Below are 22,122 nucleotides of genomic sequence, written 5' to 3'. Positions count from 1 at the left end.
CAGTTGCATTAGCTTTCTTTCAGCTTCTCTGGCAATTTTATGGGATGCTATTTCTGCTGCTGCTGCTGCTGCTAAGTCGCTTCAGTCATGTCCGACTCTGTGCGACCCCATAGACGGCAGCCCACCAGGCTCCCCCATCCCTGGGATTCTCCAGGCAAGAACACTAGAGCGGGCTGCCATTTCCTTCTCCAATGCTATTTCTACATAGGACTTAATAGGCTAAACCAGCCTCAATAGCAGCTTTTAAGAGCTTCAGGTGACCCAGACTGCGTTGGTGAGCAGCATATTCTTGGTAATACTGCGGCCACCCTTAGGACCTCAGTTCTAATGCAGAAGGCTGTTAGTTATATTTCTAATATAATATTCCCTGACTGTATCCTAGCCTTCTTTATGCTGTGTGTGCTCAATTGCTCAGTTGTGTCCAACTCTTCACAATCCCATGGACTGTAGCCCTCCAGGCTTCTCTGTCCCTGGAATTTTCCAGGCAAGAGTACTGGGCACTAATAAGTTATGAGACGGTAGATTAGACTTCCCTGCCGCCTCAGACAGTAAAGCGTCTGCCTGCAATGCGGGAGATCCAGGTTCAATCCCTGGGTTGGGAAGATCTCCTGGAGAAGGCAATGGCAACCCACTCCAGTACTCTTGCCTGGAAAATCCCATGGATGGAAGAGCCTGTAGGCTACAGTCCATGGCATCGCAAAGAGTTGGACACGACTGAGTGACTTCACTTCAAGTTATGAGACTGACCCATACCTAGGAAGATAAGATGTATAACAGCTATACATCTTATCAGAAAAGGCATTCCCTCTGTGTTAAGTCATGGGCTTCCCAGGTGGTGCAGTGGTAAAGAACCTGCCTGCCAGTGCAAGAGATGCAGGTTTGATCCCTAGATTGGGAAGATCCCCTGGAGCAGGAAATGGCAACTCACTCTGGTATTCTTACCTGGAAAATTTCATGAACAGAAGAGCCTGGTGAGTTACAGTCCATGGGATCACACAGAAGAGCCTAGCAAGCTATAGTCCATGGGGTCACAAAAAGTCAGACATGGCTGAGCACACACACACACACATACACACTCATGCACACGCACACACACACATGCACACACACATACATGCACACACGTGTTAAATTAGATAAGACCTTCACCTCTCTTTTATTTTTCAGTAAGAGACTGTAAATACAATGTCTTAAAACATGATGTTCTTGGTAACAATAAAAGCAAATCCAATTACCCACTCTGTTATCGTGCTCACAAGCCTGTCCTAAGAAAACTTGCTAAAGGTTTTACTAAAATCAAGAAATACAACACTGTCCACCTCCCTCTGATCTCATTCAATAAGATGAATGAGATTAATTTGAAAAGAAATAATCCATGTGAATCAGTGCTGGCTCTTATGATTATTACCCTTTCTAAAATCTAGCTGTCTAAAAATGGTTTTAGAATTTTTTCTGAGAATCAGAAGCAAACTCAAGGCCTTTAACACACAGAGTATAACATTTTCCATTTTGATCTCATCAGATGTCTATTTCCATCCAACAGCAGCCCTTATGCCATTTATCTATGTACACATCCATGCATTTCTCTGTCTGCCCTTTTGAAGTCCAAACCTCAGAGAGCTTAAACAAGTTGAAGCTTGGCAACACAGGCTGGAAAATTTAATGTTTGATTTATTATTGGGAAAGCAGGACTCACAATGCTGCAACTTATCAAAATGTCACAAGAGAGTTCAATAGTGTGAATGGCTCAGAATAACAAGCATCTATCTGAAGCAGGATTGGGATTTCTCTTATAAAACTACTGCCCTCTGATCCATGCTTATCCAAACTTATGAACTGCTACTCTTTCTCTCTTTACTCCCAGGTGGGTTTATCTGGAAAAATCTCTGTCCTTCTAGAGCCAAAATCTATCCATGAATCTTGATCCATTACATCTTAGTGATATCTGTGTGTCTCTTTTTACCTTTTTGTGCAAATATTTTAACTGCTTTGTTGATTATCGGTATTCTGGGTTGGCAGGTAGATTATTTCTTCTGACCTTTTATTAAATTGAGTCTGTGTCTGTTGTCTCTTTTACTATTTTAGGTTTTTCTAAGGACTAATGGGCATATCCTCAGTTACTATTCTTTCTGTTTTATACCTATTGGTATTTTCAAGCATCTGATTTTATAGGATTACTATTGCTAATATGGCTTACTATGTTAGAGGAAATGAGCTCTAGAGGCAGCTAGAAATTAGTCAGAGAAAAAAATAGCTAATAGTTATTTACCATAGGAAGGCCCTTACAAAGTAACTGAGGCCTTTTCCTTCAATCCGTTCTGCTTCTCTGCTCTCAGGACTTGGCCAATGAGCAGCTCCTGACTTATTGCTGCTTGCTGACCACTTAGCAGGCGGGGGTTGAATGCGGATAGCTTCACTGAACAAAAGGATAAGTGGGAGAATCATGCTAGAGGAAGATCTTCACCTTTTGGGTTTTTTTCTACAGCTTTGATTTAGTTATTTGAATTACTATCAGACAGTGAGAATTTTTGGAAATGTGAAACGAAGATTGTTTTTTTTTCCTTTTACTTAGAAGAAAACAATCAGCAGGAATTGTGGTGGTATAAAATTTGGACTGTAAATGTCCCAGGTAATTGTGACAGAGTTCAACTAGGTATATATTACTGCTGCTTCATAATCATTAAAGAATTTTTGCACACCCAAGGAACCGTTAGTCTTATCCTATAAAATTTATAAGGCCAGTAATGGTGTGAAGGACGGGCGATTAGGTGTCTTATAGCCTCTCTGAATCTGACAATGTGGACATTGAAACGGCTATTGATTTGGTCTGTAACAGTCTTTACTTTCTAACGTAGGTACCTTTGGCATATCCCAGTGACCTACTCCACGAGTTCCTCTCATGCGATTCACAGACACATTCTGAAACTGAAGACAGGTAAAATGAACTAGTTAGCCAAAAAACCTTTTAATTCTGAAATTAAATGTGTTCTGAGCTATAGGGAAGAGTTACTGTAGGTCAATCCGACAATGAAAGATGTATGTTTGAGGAAATTCTCATTTATCTATACCTATGTGTTACTAAAAGAACATTTTAGCTAAAAAGTCTGGGTGTTTAATTCAGGAGAAAGTTCTCTTGTGTTTTTAGCACTTAGAGATGGGTTTCAAGAATTGATGGTGTCTGATCTTATGTCTTTTAATGCCTACTAATTCAGTGGGAAAAGGTATTCACTTTAGAACTGATTGGCCCTGGATTCAAATCCTGATTCTGTCACCTATTGGATGTATGGCCTTAAGACAATTTTTTAACTCCTGAGCTTCAATTTTCTCATTTATTTTGAATGAGGACTGAGCCTCAGAGTTTTTGAGAGTATATAGTAATGTTATTTTACCACCTACTACAATGTCTGAAATATTAAAAATAATATAATTTTAATTTCTCCTTTAAACACATCACTGAAATTTTAAAATGTTTCCCTCATAATCTCATGGTCAACCTGCTGTCCTTATTTTGCCCCAGATAAGAACTGGACAAATGGATCACCTACTTGCATATACATATTTCAACATGCAGCAACTAAACCCTGAGACAAGGCTACCAGTGATGCCTTTTAGACCGGCATAGGCTGCTTTTGAGAACACATTCATCAGCCCGTTTCCTAGGAATTAGTTTATTCATTAATTTAATAAAATCATCATTCCCAAAATAAGCCATCCAGCAGACTATGAAAATAAATATCATCATGAGTCTTCCAGAACTTTTTCTCCATTGATTTATTACTAATGATATGAAGAAGACTACTTCTGGAGATATTCATGATGTGTTCTTTGATGAGGAAATACCCATACCAATTTTCTCCTCCTAGATACTCTGGATTTATCCGAGAAGACCGATTGGGTGAAATTCAACGTGGACTCCAATGGCTACTACATCGTTCATTATGACGGACAAGGATGGGATGAGCTCATTACGTTGTTGAATCAGAACCACACACTTCTCAGGCCGAAGGACAGACTAGGTCTCATTCACGATGCATTTCAGCTAGTAAGGTAATGCAAAACTTCAACTGATTTCACAGGAAATCACTGCTCCCTAACCAAATATGTTAGATTTCAAATCAAACGTTCAGTGTTAATCATTCATATGATATGTATTCGAATGGAGGTCAAATACTGGCCATGAGGTCAAAGCCTACCCACTGATTAAATATTTTTACTCACCTAATGTTTAAAAATTTAATTCAACATTTCAAAATGTGGAGAAATGTATGTAAAAACCCTGACTTCTGGAATCCCTTAAATAATGAGAAGATTTGGCAACTGCGGTCTTCGTTCCCACAGGGCAGCCACAGAGGAGGGCACTGTGGGCAGATCCTCCTTTAAGCCAGGTTTGCATCCCTTCAGTGCCCAAATCCTAAATGACACACGTGGGGGTGCGCTTCACTCCCTTATGGTAGCCTCCAGGCATTTACGCTTGTGACCTCAAGTTTTAAATTGTTTATGCCAGAAGCTTGCTGTTTCACTAAATGCTGACATAATCTATTAGACAAAAGGTTATAATCTTTGTAATTTTAAAATCTGGTGCACAAGCCATTCCTTACTTTGCTCACATCAGGGAAATCAATATGAAATCGGTAGAAAAATTAAGGAAGAATTGGCTACTTCTGTTTATTCCTCTTTAGACTTTCCTGGAAAGATACAGTGTTTTCTTTTTTCCTACTTGTCATCAACGGAATAAAAGGTAGAATAAATCAAGTCACCAGGTCACCGGTGGAAAAAAGTTGGGGCTCCCATGACATATCAGGCTCTGTAAACTTTTCCTATTCTGAGAACTACGGTAATGCACTGATTTTATTCAGTGTGACATATTATTTTCTTTCACATGCTTATTTAGGTCAAATTCAGTAAAAGTAACCAGCAAAACGTCTCTGAAGCAGAGCTTCCCTGTACAACAGAATTCCCCAGTTAGAAAAGGGAGAGGACTGGGAGCTTAACCCCCAGCCCCAGAGGTCTCAGGACTATCATGAGCCGTCCTGCTTCTGACTGGATGCATGCGAGACCAGCTGAGGAGCAGACTATGGTTAGTTAAGGGAGGTTTGTCTGCTCAAAGGAGAAACTCTGAGAAGACTGCAAAGAAAACAGATTAAAAATTTAAAACTAAGCAGAATGAAGAATGTTGACAACTCAGAATATGAAAGCCAATCTTTCCAGTAGCTGAAGTCTTTTCTGCTGTTTCTAGCCTATAAATTTACGGGTTTCTCCATTTAGCAGCAGGAACCCTGCAGTTATTGATGTATCAGTGGAAAAGCAATCATCATTTCTTTACCAACTAGATAGGTTAATGAAGTTCTGAGTACAAATTTTGGCTTAAAACAGGTCAACTATCAATATGTACTACCTGATCACTTATTGTTTGACTTTTGACAAGCTTTTTAACCTTTTTAAACCTAAATTTTCTAGTCTTCAAAACTTTTTTAGTCTTTAAAACTCCAGTAATAATAGTGTCTATCATACAAGGTTGTTTTGAGGGTTGCATAAGGTGATGTAGATACAGCCCTAAGTACAGTAATAAATGCTCAATAAATGGTAGCTGTTAGCATTAGTAGTCTTATCTAATATAAATTGTTTAAAAGATCACGTATCGAATAGGAAGATGAGGTCACAACATAGAAAAATGCATTTCAAATAATGTGAAAGTGAAAATAAAAAGCAGAATGTAAGCTTAGGTTAGCAACTACATGAAGAAAAATGAGCTGATGGTGAAAAAAACAAAAGCAGAAAGAAATAGTCCAAAGCGCTATTACTGAATATGTAGGGATAATGAAATTATGTGTTTTTCCCCTTCTTTAATTTCTAGTTGTCTTGTAATTTGTTTATGCTACTTTTATAGGAAAAGTAATTGTATAAGAAAACAATTTTAAAGTCTCATAATAGGTCTAAATTTTTTTTTTCTTATTCCTCTGCTTTGGTGATATGTATTTTTTCCTTCCCTGCTTTGTGAAATATCTACTTAAGAGTTTCAGGATATAATCTGTGATTGCATGGAGTTTAGAGACAAAATTTGACCCAGGAATGCATATTCATTTTAACTGAGTTTTTGTACTTGTTATTAAATATTTAATACTTGAATCTCTTCTGAGTTGAGTGGAATTAAGATGACAACTGTAATTTCCTTACAGGTAAACTATTTATTTTTTTTATTCCAATACCCTAGAAAGAAGTCCCAGATTGTTTCCGCAGGGATATAGTTTATTTCACAAAGGTACCATTTAGCTGAAACCTTATACAAATAAGTAGATATAGATTTTTTTGTTGGGCTAAAATGTATGCTTATACATAGGTTTAGTCTTTAAGGTAAACAGACATTCAGATAACATTTTGTGCATTAATTGAAGCAGAAGGCAGGTGGTGAGGGGCTGGATTTTTATTAAATAATAACTGTGAAAATGATTCCCTCTTTGATGAGTGTTAAGATTAAAGTGTTTTAAGTAAGTAAGTATGAGTAAATAATGGCATTTGTCTTAGTAAAATATAAATTAGGCTGAGCCAAAAAGAAAAAAAAGATTAATATAAACATGTGTTAAACATTCTTTTCAGAATTTAGACCCTAGAATATAATACCTAGTTTTGTCCTGTTGCTTATCTTTATAGTACCGGTAAAGAAAAAATATGTCACGCTGAATAAAGTGAGTACTTTGCAGTAATTCTCAGAATAGGAAATGTTTCCAATGCATAATACTCCACCTGATCCTTAATATTTTTTCTGTTGGTGACCTTGTGACCTGATTTATTCTATATATTATTCTGTTGATGGTAAATAGAAGGAAAGAGCTTGTCTTTCCAGGCAAGTCTAAACATAAGCAGCCAATTCCTCCTTAATTTCTCTACCAGTTTCATATTGATTTCCCCAGTGTGAGCAATGTAATGAATGGATTGTGTACTAGAGTTAACATTTAAAATTGTAAAGGTTGTGACTATATTTATGTTTAGCTCACGTGTGGAAGGAATAGTGACATTTTGTGGGTTTGTATTTTTAAAAATACAGCAGACTATAAAATCATAGTGCATATGGTCCAGCCCTCTGTCTTCAGATGAAATTTTTAGAAAATTTCTTGTGGGTCTGTTTTAAAGCACTATGTCATTGTGACTGAGAAGAGTATAGTCACAACACAAGTTGGTTCTTTTTGATGCCACTTCTTTCTAGTTTCAGTTCCCTTGTTTCAGATGAGCATTTAAAATTTTAAAAATCTCAATGGAGATAGGGCATTATATTAATGAAAAATTCAACACAGGTATCTTTGTTCCGGAATCTGTTTCCATATCTAACTATTATGCTTAATTTGGGAGTTGGATGCTGGCAAGAATGGGTTATAGACGCTGCAGGGACACAGGTCTTCTCAGAAACATAAGTGAGCAACCACTTTATGAAGGTGACAATATAAAAACTTACTTCCTTTATAAAAGAGACACTGAAGTTTTAGTACTCAGAATAATAGTTTTGTTGTTTGTTTGCATTAAAGGGAAATATAAAGAAGACATCACTTTAGAATCTAAATAGATTCGTTAAAAACAAAGAAAATCCTTGTTTTGTCCCATTCAGAATAACTGTGGCTTCTCTGTTAGGTTCTAGGAAGGGACATCAAAGAAAAAAAAAAAGAAAAAAGATATGGCACCTGTCCTCAAAATTTCCAAATACACACAGAGGAACAATTCAAAACCACAAATTAAGCAATTAGAGAATGACTAATACATGAAAAGTTTGATATTATTTGGCACAAGATATTAATATTAGCTGTTTATTTCATTTAGAAAACTCTTATTTATGTTTAGGCAATTATTCTAAGCACTTTACCTATATTAACTCATTTAACCCTCACAACAGAGATTTAAAGTAGATACTAATATTACTCCCATTATATACAGGAGGCAGGTGAAGCTTAGAGGTTAATTTGCCCACATCAGTGGGAGAGCTAGGATTTAAACCAAATGGTCTGAATATAACGAGCCGCTTCGGTTATTGCTCTCTGTATCATATTTGTCTTACTGCCTTTAAAATATTGAGAACTGTCAGATATGCACAAACCTCTGACGTTTGTTTCATACCTCAGTGCAGGAAGGCTGACCCTAGACAAAGCCCTTGACCTGACTCGCTACCTCCAACATGAAACGAGCATTCCCGCGCTTCTCAAAGGTCTGGAATACCTAGAATTGCTTTACCGCATGGTGGAAAGAAGGAACATTTCAGATGTCACTGAAAATCTCAAGGTTTGTGTTCCTTTCAGAAGGTTCATTAAGTAAAAGACACAGCAGCTGGGCGATCAGTGAGACTTGTTCTATTTTTGTGTGAACTCTTGGGGTTAAAGCTTGGCGAATCTAAGGAAATAGCCTAGGAGCACAGTCACCACTTAGTATCTAATGGTTGGATATCCCCTGGTCGTTGTCACCATCAGCCTAAGAGCTGGGTACCAGGGTCATAAGCAAAGCATCCCTCTTAAGGGGGTTTTATCTTACATTAATTGATAGTCCCTTCTCAGATAAGAAATTAAATTGTGCTTCTAATGGAGACACGAACTGGGGTGGGCGGAGACCACACACCAGAAAAAGAGAAGCAAAATGTAGGAGTTAGTAGTTCTATGCTTCAGGAAACGTTCATGCAGACTGTTTAGAGTTGAACCCATTAGATGGGTGAGTGAGAGCTGTGTTAAGAACTAAATTTAGCCTCTCTGTAAACCATCCTATGCTTTCTGCAGCTTTACCTTCTCCAGTATTTTAAGCCAGTGATTGACACGCAAAGCTGGGTTGACGAGGGCTCCGTCTGGGACAGAATGCTTCGCTCCATTGTCTTGAAGCTGGCCTGTTACCTGAACCATGCTCCTTGCATCCACAAGGCAACTGAACTCTTCTCTCAGTGGATGGAATCCAGTGGAAAATTAAAGTAAATCTGGACTTCTGTTCTTTGTTCCTTTCACTTTGATGTAAAAGTCTTTGATCATGCGAGACATTAAATCTAAAACCTTTTAGTGAGGATAGGAAAAAAGAAAAACATGCTGGGAATTACATACCCTTGGTTCATACTCTCACATAGTAAATGCTCAATAGATTTTTGTGGGAAGTGAGGTTTAGTTCCCTGCAGGGAAAAGCTAATAAGCATTAGCATGGTTTCAGAAAGACAGCCAGGGGGTGAAAGTGGGGTAGACTAGAGTGCTGCCCGATTGCCAAGAGTAATGCCTTTTAAAGATAAAAAGCAATGTGAAATGTACATGCAATCGAAATGCCAATGATCAATTGATGAAACAAAAAACGAGGTGGTGGGGAGGGAGCTTTGTTCAGTGTATTTATTTCCTCATTAACCAATACCATACCACATACACCACATACAACATCTTAGTCTCAAGCTTCAGCTTTGATAGGAAACTGATGATTTGGGCCATCTAAAGGGTGTGTACGGTGGCAAAATTGATTCCATTGGTTGTTGTAATCAGGTAGATGCCCAGGGATCAGATCGATTCTGTTGTAGTTCAGTCTAACAGCTGCAACCCATAGTACTAAAAGACTCCACAGTCTTTTCAATGTAAGCCTTAATTGCTGTGCAACACATGATTTTATATCATTGCTATTAAAACTCTGACTTTCAAGCTGGATGTTTTGAGAAATCAAATCTGTATGTGAATTAAGGAAAATTCATTTCTTAGAATAGAAAAAAAATTCACAGCTTAATACCAGGTATCACTGCAGATGGTGATTGCAGCCATGAAATTAAAAGATGCTTATTCCTTGGAAGGAAAGTTATGACCAACCTAGATAGCATATTGAAAAGCAGAGATATTACTTTGCCAACAAAGGTCCATATAGTCAAGGCTATGGTTTTTCCAGTGGTCATGTATGGATGTGAGAGTTGGACTGTGAAGAAAGCTGAGTGCCGAAGAATTGATGCTTTTGAATTGTGGTGTTGGAGAAAACACTTGAGAATCCCTTGGACTGCAAGGAGATCCAACCAGTCCATTCTAAAGGAGATCAGTCCTAGGTGTTCACTGGAAGGACTGATGCTGAAGCTGAAATTCCAATACTTTGGCCACCTCATGTGAAGAGTTGACTTATTGGAAAAGACTCTGATGCTGGGAGGGATTGGGGGCAGGAGGAGAAGGGGACAACAGAGGATAAGATGGCTGGATGGCATCACCGACTCGATGGACATGAGTCTGAGTGAACTCTGGGTGTTGGTGATGGACAGGGAGGTCTGGCGTGCTGTGATTCATGGGGTCCAAAAGAGTCAGACATGACTGAGCAACTGAACTGAACTGAACTGAACTGAAAGCAATAGAGTCAATTTTTCCTCTGCCAAACTGTTATGAAATGCTATCACAATTTGTCTCCATATAACTAAATCTCCATGAGCTTTTTGAAATCTTTTCTTGACTTCTTATTTTTTAAAAAAGCAATTTGTTTTCTTCTTTTTGGACTTTTTTACTCTGTAGGATTTAGGCCTAAAATCAGTTTCAGGAAAAAAATCTTTTAGCTGTATTTTTCTCTTCTTTTTGTTCATGTTTGAATAAACTGTATGAATGAGGCTAAAATATAAACAGTTTGCCGCCCTATAGCACATCAGAATATATTCTGTCTTTATGGTACTTACAAGAGGAATGATCTTACCTGAAGTAACTCAAGTCCAGTAGATACGATGGTTCAACATCTTATAGTATAGGAGGCTATACTATGAACAAATTCTAGGAAAATCTCATTTAAGATTGTAATCAAGAGTACCTAATCAAATACTGTAGGTTTATTTTTTTTAAGTTTAAGACCATCAGTATTAATCCTTTATAAATACTTCCTTTATTCATGAATTCAGAATATAATGCTTTGCCTGCTGCTTCTGTGACAGGCACCACAGTTAGTGCTAAGAATAAGCTAGTAAAAGAAATAGCTAGGTGTCCTATCTTCAAGGGATTCATGATTCATTTGTTGCCAATTTTTGTAAATTTGTATAGTTCAGTTCAATTGCTCAGTCATGTCCAACTCTTTGAGACCCCATGAACCACAGCATGCCAGGCCTCCCTGTCCATCACCAACTCCTGGAGTTTACCCAAACTCATGTCCATTGAGTCGGTGATGCCATCCAACCATCTCATCCTCTGTCATCCCCATCTCCTTCTGCCTTCAATCTTTCCCAGCATCAGGGTCTTTTCAAATGAGTCAGCTCTTTGCATCAGGTGGCCAAAATACTGGAGTTTCAGCTTCAACATCAGTCCTTCCAATGAACACCCAGGACTGATTTCCTTTAGTAAAATATACTAAAATGAAAAATAATGTGGATTATAATTTGGTTACTTTTAGTTTTATGATTCAAAGGCTCTTGGGATATTTATGTACATATAGTACAGTGGAAATAGTACAGTTTTAGAATCATAGGTCTAAATCCCATCTCGAAAAAGGCTAATACGTCACCTCGGTGCAAGTTACTTAAACTTTCTGGACTTTATTTCCACTTTTAAAAAACTAGGGTAACTTTTACATCTCACTGGGTAGCTTTGGCAGTTAAGTAAGTTGTATAGAGACGAGTTCAATGTTATGGACCCTGTATGATAAATGCAAATTTCCTGTCCCATCCCTGCTTCTCTGTACTGTGGGTTTTCCAAGCCATCAATATTGATATTGGCTATTACTGATCAACTATATTTGGAATTAAAAATCATAACTAAATTAAAGTAAAGACTAGTTAGTGTCCTTTAGGACAATAAAACTTGAAAACCATGGTGTCTTCTTTAGGGGGACAGAAAATAATAATATTGCATCTTATCATTTTACAGAATTACAGTATAAATGACTGAACTCTAAACAACTGTACTAAATTAAATAACTAAGGAAATAAGGCTGATTCTGTTTTAGAATTTAAAATCGTCATAAGAAAAACTAATTTTTTCTTTCATAGAACTTTTTTTCACTTTTGTGCTTAATATTACAGTATCCCAACAGATGTTTCAAAGGTCGTGTATTCCGTGGGGGCTCAGACAACAGCAGGATGGAATTACCTTTTAGAGCAATATGAACTGTCATTGTCAGGTGCTGAAAAAAACAAGATCCTGTATGCACTGTCAACCAGCAAACATCAGGAAAAGTTAATGAAGTAAGTGAATTTAAGTTGTTAAAAGTAAACTTACACATATTCAGGAAAGTTACTAAAATTCAGCCATCCATTCCAAAGGCATGTAATAATAACGAAATCAGAATTTGAACCATCTTGAATTTTTTCCAAAAACCATGTATTGACAAAATACACATAGTGAAAACAGATGTTCCTTAATCATGTGATTGATACTAAGCAAATAGCTATGTTTTACTGTCAGAACCTTGGAGGAAAATTATTATTATTAAAAAATACATTTTTGTGTATAAGATGCTAACTGAAGTTTACTGAAATAATAAGAGGATAAAATTACTTCTAGAGAAAAGTAAACGTTTAACTGGAATATTAAAAATGTTAGCCAGTAGAGAGTTTATTACTGTTTTTGGTACATTACACTTTTGTTGTGCCTCTTTCTCTCTGATGCTTTCAATATACCGATAGCCTGAGTTAATTTCCATTATAAATCATGCTGTGAAAAATTAAGTGATCTTTGCTTCTTCAGGTTAATTGAACTAGGAATGGAAGGAAAGGTTATCAAGACACAGGACTTGGCAGCTCTTCTTTTCGCGATTGCCAGAAATCCAGAGGGGCAGCAACTAGCCTGGAACTTTGTAAAAGAAAATTGGACCCATCTCCTTAAAAAGTTGGTATTTGTTTATATCCTAATAGCTCAGTTGGTCAAGAATCCGCCTGCAATGCAGAGACCCAGGTTCAATTTCTGGGTCGGGAAGATCCGCTGGAGAAGGGATAGACTACCTACTCCAGTATTCTTGGGCTTACCTGGTGGCTCAGCTGGTAAAGAATCTGCCTGTGATGCGGCAGACCTGGGTTCGATGCCTGGGTTGGGAAGATCCCCTGGAGAAGGGAAAGGCTACCCACTCCAGTGTTCTGGCCTGGAGAATTCCATGGACTGTATAGTCCACGTGGTCACAAAGAGTCGAGCACAACTGAGTGACTTTCACAATGTGTATTCTTCTACCCAGATATTTCAGTTGCCTAAAACCAAGTGTAATCAGATGTTCCCTAAAGCATATGAATGACACTAATTTTACTCAAATGGTTTGATGAAGTGTGTCGATTTTAAAACTCACTTGCCTGCTGTCCAGATATAAGGGAGAAGAATGAAAAAAAGGGGATGGGAAACAGATTTCTGTTACTCATCTCAGGCCATGACAAATTGCTGGGAACAAGTAAGAGCTGAGTTAAATCCAGTCATCAACCCCATGCCCTTTTCCCTTCTGGCTCTCTCCCTAGCCCAGAAGAATGCAAGGAAGCCATATATAGCACAGCAAAATATTTCGTTTACTTTGTTAATACAGTTTTGTTCTGGGGGGAAAAAAACTTCAGAAATTTTGAAGAGAACTAATCCCTACCTCCAGTTCCCTTGGAGAGGTAACACAGTGGAGAGCTTGGAGGCAATAGAAGAAATTAATCAGAAGTGCCTGGGGAGCTCCCCTCCATAAGTAGATAGGTTATGAGTCTTCTCCGGGGTTTCAACTTTTGGGAGAACTATAGCTCACTACAATATGCTCCTGGCCCTAAGATAGTTCCAGAACAAAAGCAATAAAGATTAGATTTCCTCGGAACATACAGGATGGCATGGCTTTCTCTCACAACAGACCGCCTGCGAAGGTGCTCAACCATTCCTCATCCCAATCCAAAATATCACTTATTAACTCTATGGAAAATACCCTAAATGAAAGAGCTGTGCAATTTGCTGATTTCTGTGTCATTTAGCATGTCCGATGTCAGTCATCCTCAGTTTCTCATCCCTCTCATTTCTTAGTCATAAAGGACTCAGGGTTCTCACCGATAGCTTTTTGTGAGCAAAAAGCACGTTTCTACCGCTTCCAGACCTTAAAGGGGTTGACATCCACATGAAACCAAGTTAGTTAGAAACTGTTTTTTTAAAACAAAACAAAAAACACTTTCCTTAAACACCCTACTGGAACCATTGGTTTTGTGGTTTGCGTGACTCTCCATTCCCTCCTGGATGATCAGATTTCTCTGCAGAGCTACAGATTTATTTTGTAACTGGAAATTATTCTCCTCTTCGACCGTGTACAGAGCCCAGATTTGGCAGCATGTCTGAGATGTATCTGTGCTCTGCTTTATAGCATGAACCCCTTAGACCTGTGGCCAGATTCTCTACGTAAGACAGGGGGGTAAAGGATGCCATCTGTGGCTTTGAACAAGAGTTCCACCAACAATGCCCCAATAAATACGATGTTTAAACACAGTGATGTCCAAAATGAGTTGGGGAAGTTTGCAAGACAATGCCTTACAGTGCAAGAAAAAAATACTACCATATGTATCATTTCTTATCTTATTTTTATGTTTTCCTTTTTACCTTCAAGTTAGTATATACATATAGTTCATAAATAAAAATGTGCATATTGGGAAATTCTTGGTCAAAAATTTTGTTGATGGAATGCATGCATAATCAAAAATTGTAGGGTGCTGCTTTAAATATGAACTTAAATTTAAACATAAACATGCATCATATTTCCTATAAAAGCTTTATCTAAATTTTAATCTTATGGTCAAATCTGACAAACTTCATAGCTTTCAGATTTTCCCAGATACATATGAGCTAATCTTGTGGTAATTGATAGTATCCATTGTAATGTACAAGTTTATCATACAGTTACTAATGTTACATAGTTTAAATATATATAGCATGTTATAAACATAAGGTCATTGTTCCTATTACTTACATCTATGAAATTCCTTTTATTTTCAGATTTGATTTGGGCTCATTCCCCATAAGAATGATCGTCTCTGGTACAACATCTGATTTTTCTTCCAAGGATGAGTTGCAGGAGGTTTGTGACTCTCTATTGCCAACAATTTAAAATTAAAAGTTCAAGTTATAGAATTGAAAGTAAATTTAGATGCAATCTGGCTTTAAGTTGTTAGTTTATTAAAAGAAAACAAGCTGTTTGTCCAATGTCACCTAGAAAGTAAATGGAAGAGACAGAACTAATGTTCATAGCGTTCAAAATGAAAATCACACTTGAGGGATGAGTCCTTTTGTATTCTTTAGTTTGCATTGTATCATCACTTGAGTGATTATATTGATGTTTGAAAGAATGCTTGAAGGTCCTTTTTAACAATATTACCCTTTATGGTAGTTCTACTAACCTCTTTTTAAAAAGCATTCTTGTGTTTTACATTGTCTTTCCACAATAAATCTTGAATTTATTTAATTTTAAAGCAAATTCAGAACTTTAATCCCAGATCACTGCTTACGCTATGAACTTGACTCAGTCTCTTACCTTTTTTTTACCTACAGAGTGCTTACTTGTAAGATTTGTCATTCCTGTCTTGCTTTACCTATTGTTTGAAGATAAGTGAAATAATTATGCCCCAAAAAGAGATGAAGAAAATAACTTTTTTAGAGGTTGGCAGAAAAACGCTTGCACCTGTGCTTGTATAGTCTGCAAGCTGTTTTGAAGCCCTTTGAAAGAGAAAGTGTTTTATGAACCATATCAGTAATTCTTCTCTGGCTTTACTTTCAGGTGGAACTGTTCTTTGAATCTCTTAAGGCCCAAGGATCACATCTAGATATATTTCAAATTATTCTGGAAACCATATCCAAAAATATTAAGTGGCTGGAGAAGAACCTTCCCACCCTGAGGAAATGGCTACTGATTACTACTTAAATGGTCAATAGAAACAGCACATCAGACGCTGTGTCTGTGGGAAGTGGGCAGAGCTCAAGCCAATGTTTCAGATAGTTTAACCTGTAAGACGGAGAAGGCAATGGCACCCCACTCCAGTACTCTTGCCTGGAAAATCCCATGGACGGAGGAGCCTGGGTAGGCTGCGGTCCATGGGCTCGCAAAGAGTCAGACATGACTGAGCGATTTCACTTTCACTTTTCATTTTCATGCATTGGAGAAGGAAATGGCAACCCACTCCAGTCTTCTTGCCTGGAGAATCCCAGGGACGGGGAACCTGATGGGCTGACGTCTATGGGGTCACACAGAGTCAGACACGACTTAGCAGCAGTGAAGTGACTTAGCAGCAGCAACAGCAGCAACCTGTAAGAAGCCTCAAGAAGTCAGCCTACACAGCTACCTGTGCTCAGCTATCACTTCTAGCTGACAGACATATGCTGGGGTGGAGCCCCAGTAGCCTATTTTAAATTAAACCTCCTGAATAATGGAGATATGTGGAGATATAGACAGAAATAGCTGCCACAACACAGACTGTCTACACTGCCCCACTTGAGGCAACTACTATTTTGCTTCTTTGATGCTTTTTAAGTCTTGCATAGTATCCTGGAGTTTTCCCAACCAGGTTACTTCCAAGGAAACATAACCAGTCTGCAAAAAAAAAAAAAAAAAATCTTTCTTTCACATCTTTCCATCTCCTCACCCTTCTGCTCTCTCAGCTCAGCCTGAATAGTTTATTTATTTTTTATCATTCATGTAAAATCTCAATCAAATTATGAAGCATGTGAATCAGGAAAACAGACTTATCACCAAATCTCAGGTTATTACAAACTAGACATCAGGGTTTATCAGGGAAGCGAGGAGGTCCTTCTGGCTTGAGCCTCACGTTAACGAAGAACCTGGAAAACAGACTTCTGATGTCATCTCTAAATGAAGTTAAATCTGAAGTCACAGTGGTACAGGAGAGAAAGATGATATCACCCCACTTTAACCCATGCCCTATTGGATTTGTAATAAATCTTTTGAAAATTGCTGAGTTAGATCATACTATTGGATCTATTTTGGCTTAAATATATTTTGTATATATTTTGGCTTAGTTTGATGTAAATGTTTAAATGTATCACTATATTTTGTAAACCAGTTTTGGCATTTCTTCATATTTTAAGGGAATCTCCATCTTTGAAATTGTTTGACTTAACTGTTTGACTAAGGTAGTAGGAAATAAAACGTCACTCTAAATAAAGGTGGTAAATTTATTAAATTCATGATCCACGTATAAGTCAGTATAAAGTATAATAAGTTCTTGAAAAATTTGAATCAGTACACAAGATTACTGGCTTATCTTGGTTATCAAAGAAGGCTGGGATTATTTGGGTGGGAGTAGGGTGGTAGGGTATTATCCAATCCCTTTTAAATTATTTCATATCATAAAGGTCTGTAGACCTTTCTCTACTGCCACAGTAAGAGCCAGGATACATTTTAGATGGACATGGGCGTGATCCAGTTCATATTTTGTTAAGTTTGTTTTTGAATAATTTTTTGGAGTCTTTCAAGCATCTTGGATTCTAGAGTTGGCCTGTTCATGGCTCTACCAGGTTTGTATAACATCTAAGTGATGTCCCTGTACAAGTGTACTTTTGCATAAAGAAACTGAAAGAATAAAGAATACTATTTTTTCCACTAAAATAATATGTAAATTATGCAGTAAAATATATATGAGTTTTGGTTGAATTGTGCCATTAATATTGCCGTTAGTAAGAAAAGTTCTTTCTCTTGTGTAATAACTTATCTGCCATAAGTTTCCAGGTTTTTAATTCTCCTCCTTTTAGTTAATCTCTCAGATTCTTAAGAATTGAGTACAGAAAGTGAAAATTTTATTATTTGATGAGATTGAACATGAGAAGTGCTGTGCCAATGATGTTTTAACAAATAAAGAGGTTTTTTTTTTAAAAAAAAAGAAACACTTTTATTAGTGTGGTATTTCAAAACCTTTATGGTGGATGTCAGACCCCTAAAACAAACTAAGGCTTGGCTAATGTTAGTTTTAGTTTCTCTTACCTTGAATGAGGACTTTCCTGGTGGCTCAGAGGGTAAAGTGTCTGCCTACAGTGTGCGAGACCTGGGTTCAAACCCTAGGTCGGGAAGATCTCCTGCAGAAGGAAATGGCAACCCACTCCAGCACTCTTGCCTGGAAAATCTCATGGATGGAGGAGCCTGGTAGGCTACAGTCCATGGGGGTCACAAAGAGTTGGATGACTGAACAACTTCACTTTCACTTTCACCTTGAATGGACAAACAAGCCATGAAAAGGTTATATACAATACACGGATAATGATGGTGTGACCGACCAGACCCAACTTCACCATGCTTTCCTACTCCCCACAGAGGCACAGGGAAAATTTTGTGGTTTCCAAAGCCCACTCAGAGTGAAAACCTTCCAGGCAGGGGAGCCCAGAGCAATGGCTTGTTCCCTTTTAGTGTCTGTGCCGGACAGAATAGGTCTTTCAGCCCTCCGAGTCCAACTCACTCCCATGATATGAATTTCTTTACCTACTTCATGTACCTGCTTCTGCATTTAACTCTTAGCTGTGTCACCGGGGTCTATTTGAAGTTTCAGAAAAGCAAGCCTGGCAAGGAACTTCCTGGAGAGATCCTAATTTTCTGAGGGAAGTTCTTAGGTTTGTTTTGTTTTTTGAAAATGTTTTTGGCAGGGAAAGGGGTTATTCTATTTCAAGCTATGAGAGCCTCTATGTAGCCACAGGGCCTAGTTTTCTTCTTAAACATTAATGTCTGTGAAATACAAGATTGTTTATAGTGGTCACATTTATATTCTGCAACAAAATACCCTTTTATCTGAATTCATTGTGACCTGATTTCCATTTGACTATGTCACTATCTTTCATTCTACACGTAATTATATTTATAGACTTTGAATCAACCATCTGTTGTCTGCCTGCTAAAACCTTAATCTTATCAGTTATGTCTCCAAGTCCTAAAGAAAGAAGAGTGAAAGGGATTATGAAAGAAGTGGGTTTGCTGGATTTGAAGTATATGTATATTTTACACACAGTACGATCAATGCAAAGAAAGAGAGGAAAACAACAGAATGGGAAAGACTAGAGATCTCTTCAAGAAAATTAGAGATACCAAGGCAACATTTCATGCAAAGATGGGCTCGATAAAGGACAGAAATGGTATGGACCTAACAGAAGCAGAAGCTATTAAGAAGAGGTGGCAAGAATACACAGAACTGTGCAAAAAAGATCTTCATGACTCGGATAATCACGATGGTGTGATCACTCATCTAGAGCCAGACATCCTGGAATGTGAAGTCAAGTGGGCCTTAGAAAGCATCACTATGAACAAAGCTAGTGGAGGTGATGGAATTCCAGTTGAGCTGTTTTAAATCCTGAAAGATGATGCAGTGAAAGTGTTGCACTCAATATGCCAGCAAATTTGGAAAACTCAGCAGTAGCCACAGGACTGGAAAAGGTCAGTTTTCATTCCAATCCCAAAGTAAGGGAACGCAAAAGAATGCTCAAACTACCGCACAATTGCACTCATCTCACATGCTAGTAAAGTAATGCTCAAAATTATCCAAGCCAGGCTTCAGCAATACATGAACTGGGAACTCCCTGATGTTCAAGCTAGTTTTAGAAAAGGGAGAGGAACCAGAGATCAAATTGCCCACATCCGCTGGATCATGGAAAAAGCAAGAGAGTTCCAGAAAAACATCTATTTCTGCTTTATTGACTATGCCAAAGCCTTTCACTGTGTGGATCACAATCAACTGTGGAAAATTCTGAACGAGATGGGGATACCAGACCACCTGACCTGCCTCTTGAGAAATCTGTATGCAGGTCAGGAAGCAACAGTTAGAACTGGACATGGAAAAACAGACTGGTTCCAAATAGGAAAAGGAGTACATCAAGGCTGTATATTGTCACCCTGCTTATTTAACTTCTATGCAGAGTACATTATGGGAAGCGCTGGAATGGAAGAAACACAAGTTGGAATCAAGATTGCCTGGAGAAATACCAATAACCTCAGATATGCAGATGACACCACCCTTATGGCAGAAAGTGAAGAGGAGCTAAAAAGCCTCGATGAAAGTGAAAGAGGAGAGTGAAAAAGCTGGCTTAAAGCTCAACATTCAGAAAACGAAGATCATGGCATCCAGTCCCATCACTTCATGGGAAATAGATGGGGAAACAGTGGAAACAGTGTCAGACTTTATTTTTTGGGGCTCCAGAATCACTGCAGATGGTGACTGCAGCCATGAAATTAAAAGATGCTTACTCTTTGGAAGAAAAGTTATGACCAACCTAGATAGTATATTCAAAAGGAGAGATATTACTTTGCCGACTAAGGTCCGCATAGTCAAGGCTATGGTTTTTCCAGTGGTCATGTATGGATGTGAGAGTTGGACTGTGAAGAAGGCTGAGCGCCGAAGAATTGATGCTTTTGAACTGTGGTGTTGGAGAAGACTCTTGAGAGTCCCTTGGACTGCAAGGAGATCCAACCAGTCCATTCTGAAGATCAACCCTGGGATTTCTTGGGAAGGGATGATGCTAAAGCTGAAACTCCAGTACTTTGGCCACCTCATGTGAAGAGTTTACTCATTGGAAAAGACTCTGATGCTGGGAGGGATTGGGGGCAGGAGGAGAAGGGAACGACAGAGGATGAGATGGCTAGATGGCATCATGGACTCGATGGATGTGAATCTGAGTGAACTCTGGGAGTTGGTGATGTACAGGGAGGCCTGGCGTGCTGCGATTCATGGGGTCGCAAAGAGTCGGACACGACTGAGCAACTGAACTGAACTGAAGGGACATTCTCCAGCTACTAACATAGCTATCCCACTGGTTTCTTTTGGTTTGTATTTGCTTTGCGCATCTTCTTGAACCCTGTCTGAATTTTTCTGTATGCTTTAGTTTCATATGAGTCGTTTGTAAACAGCCTACACCTAAATTTTGTTTTCTATTATGCTTCCTAACATAAGCCTGGCTGGCTCTAGCTTCAACCTTAATCCCCTCCACTCTCAAGCCTTGAAAACTGAAATTTTAGCCCTCATGTTAACATCGGCTTCAGCCTTCTGCTAACCCAGCTTTCCTGCTTGCACTTAGTTTTTTATAGACGACTGTTCTCCACTACTTTTCAGGTGACCAATGCACTCAAATCATTCGAAAAAATATATTTCATTTTACAGTTTTGGTTATTTTTAGCAAGAAGGTTAGTCAGGGTACCTAGTCTAGCATATTCCCAGAAACCATTATAACTTTTTTCCAATATGCAAATGCCTAACACTTACATGTGGAGAAGGCAATGGCACCCCACTCCAGTACTCTTGCCTGGAAAATCCCATGGACAGAGGAGCCTGGAAGGCTGCAGTTCATGGGGTCGCTAGAAGTCGGACATGACTGAGCGACTTCACTTTCACTTTTCACTTTCATGCATTGGAGAAGGAAATGGCAACCCACTCCAGTGTTCTTGCCTGGAGACTCCCAGGAGAGGGGGAGACTGGTGGGCTGCCGTCTATGAGGTCACACAGAGTCGGACATGACTGAAGCGATTTAGCAGCAGCAGCAGCAGCGACGCTTACATGAGAGGCTCCTTAGGGTGGCAATTAGTTTGTGGTATTGATTGTGTAATATCGATTTCTCAGAAATAATGTTGTGGGGTGCCTAATCGTGTATCAAACTTAAGTTAGCAGTATAAACAGACTGTTCAGAATTTAAATCAGGAAAATTTTCCAATATTCATTAAAGAGAAATGGTTAGAAAGGCCGAGAAATGCAGACTTAACAAGATAGGAAAACATTTCTGTCTCAATCGCTTCTGCAAACTTTACTTCACAACTGTAATTTCAAGATCTTTTGCTAATTTATTTTCTTCCCTCCCAAAGTCCTTTTCTTCTACCATACTCCCAGATAAGTTCAGATAACCAGTTTTCTATTCTCAGTACATGACTCATTAATTCTCATCTTTAGGTATTTACACACACGATTTCCTGCACTTCAAAGCTCATATCTTCCTCTTTTGAATTATACTATATTTTTTGTTTTCAATACAGTATTTTGGGTTGATGCCTCTGTAAGGAGTTCCCATGTTAATACCACCTGGCATGTCCCTCTAGTCATCCAAACAGTCCTCAATTATAATCACAAACCTCATTTTAAAGTAGGCAAAGCAAGTTGCCTATGAAAAGACTTAAAAGATAGGAAGGATATTATTTCTGTTTTAGAACCATACAATCTGCTATGTGCTCAGACGCTCAGACCTGTGTGACTCTTTGAGACCCCATGGACTGTAGCCCACCAGG

The 22,122-nt window shown here is 38.4% G+C and overlaps 1 protein-coding gene across 1 annotated transcript in view; it reads left to right on the top strand.

The window, feature by feature from the left end:
• ERAP2 (endoplasmic reticulum aminopeptidase 2) overlaps positions 1-17,748 on the top strand; it is a 45,999-nt gene extending 28,251 nt beyond the window's left edge. Inside the window, exons 12-19 of the mRNA XM_005683453.3 lie at positions 2,856-2,935; positions 3,864-4,047; positions 8,106-8,262; positions 8,748-8,932; positions 11,960-12,121; positions 12,624-12,764; positions 14,865-14,946; positions 15,643-17,748. Of these exons, the coding sequence (XP_005683510.2) occupies positions 2,856-2,935; positions 3,864-4,047; positions 8,106-8,262; positions 8,748-8,932; positions 11,960-12,121; positions 12,624-12,764; positions 14,865-14,946; positions 15,643-15,786 (1,135 nt within the window). The 3' untranslated portion in view covers positions 15,787-17,748. The remainder of the gene's footprint in view (positions 1-2,855; positions 2,936-3,863; positions 4,048-8,105; positions 8,263-8,747; positions 8,933-11,959; positions 12,122-12,623; positions 12,765-14,864; positions 14,947-15,642) is intronic.

This window comes from Capra hircus, chromosome 7 (genome assembly GCF_001704415.2).
Source record: "Capra hircus breed San Clemente chromosome 7, ASM170441v1, whole genome shotgun sequence".
Classification (NCBI taxonomy): Eukaryota; Metazoa; Chordata; class Mammalia; order Artiodactyla; family Bovidae; genus Capra; species Capra hircus.
The sequence above is the reverse complement of the archived record's forward strand: the minus strand, read 5'-3'. Positions and strand labels throughout refer to the sequence as shown.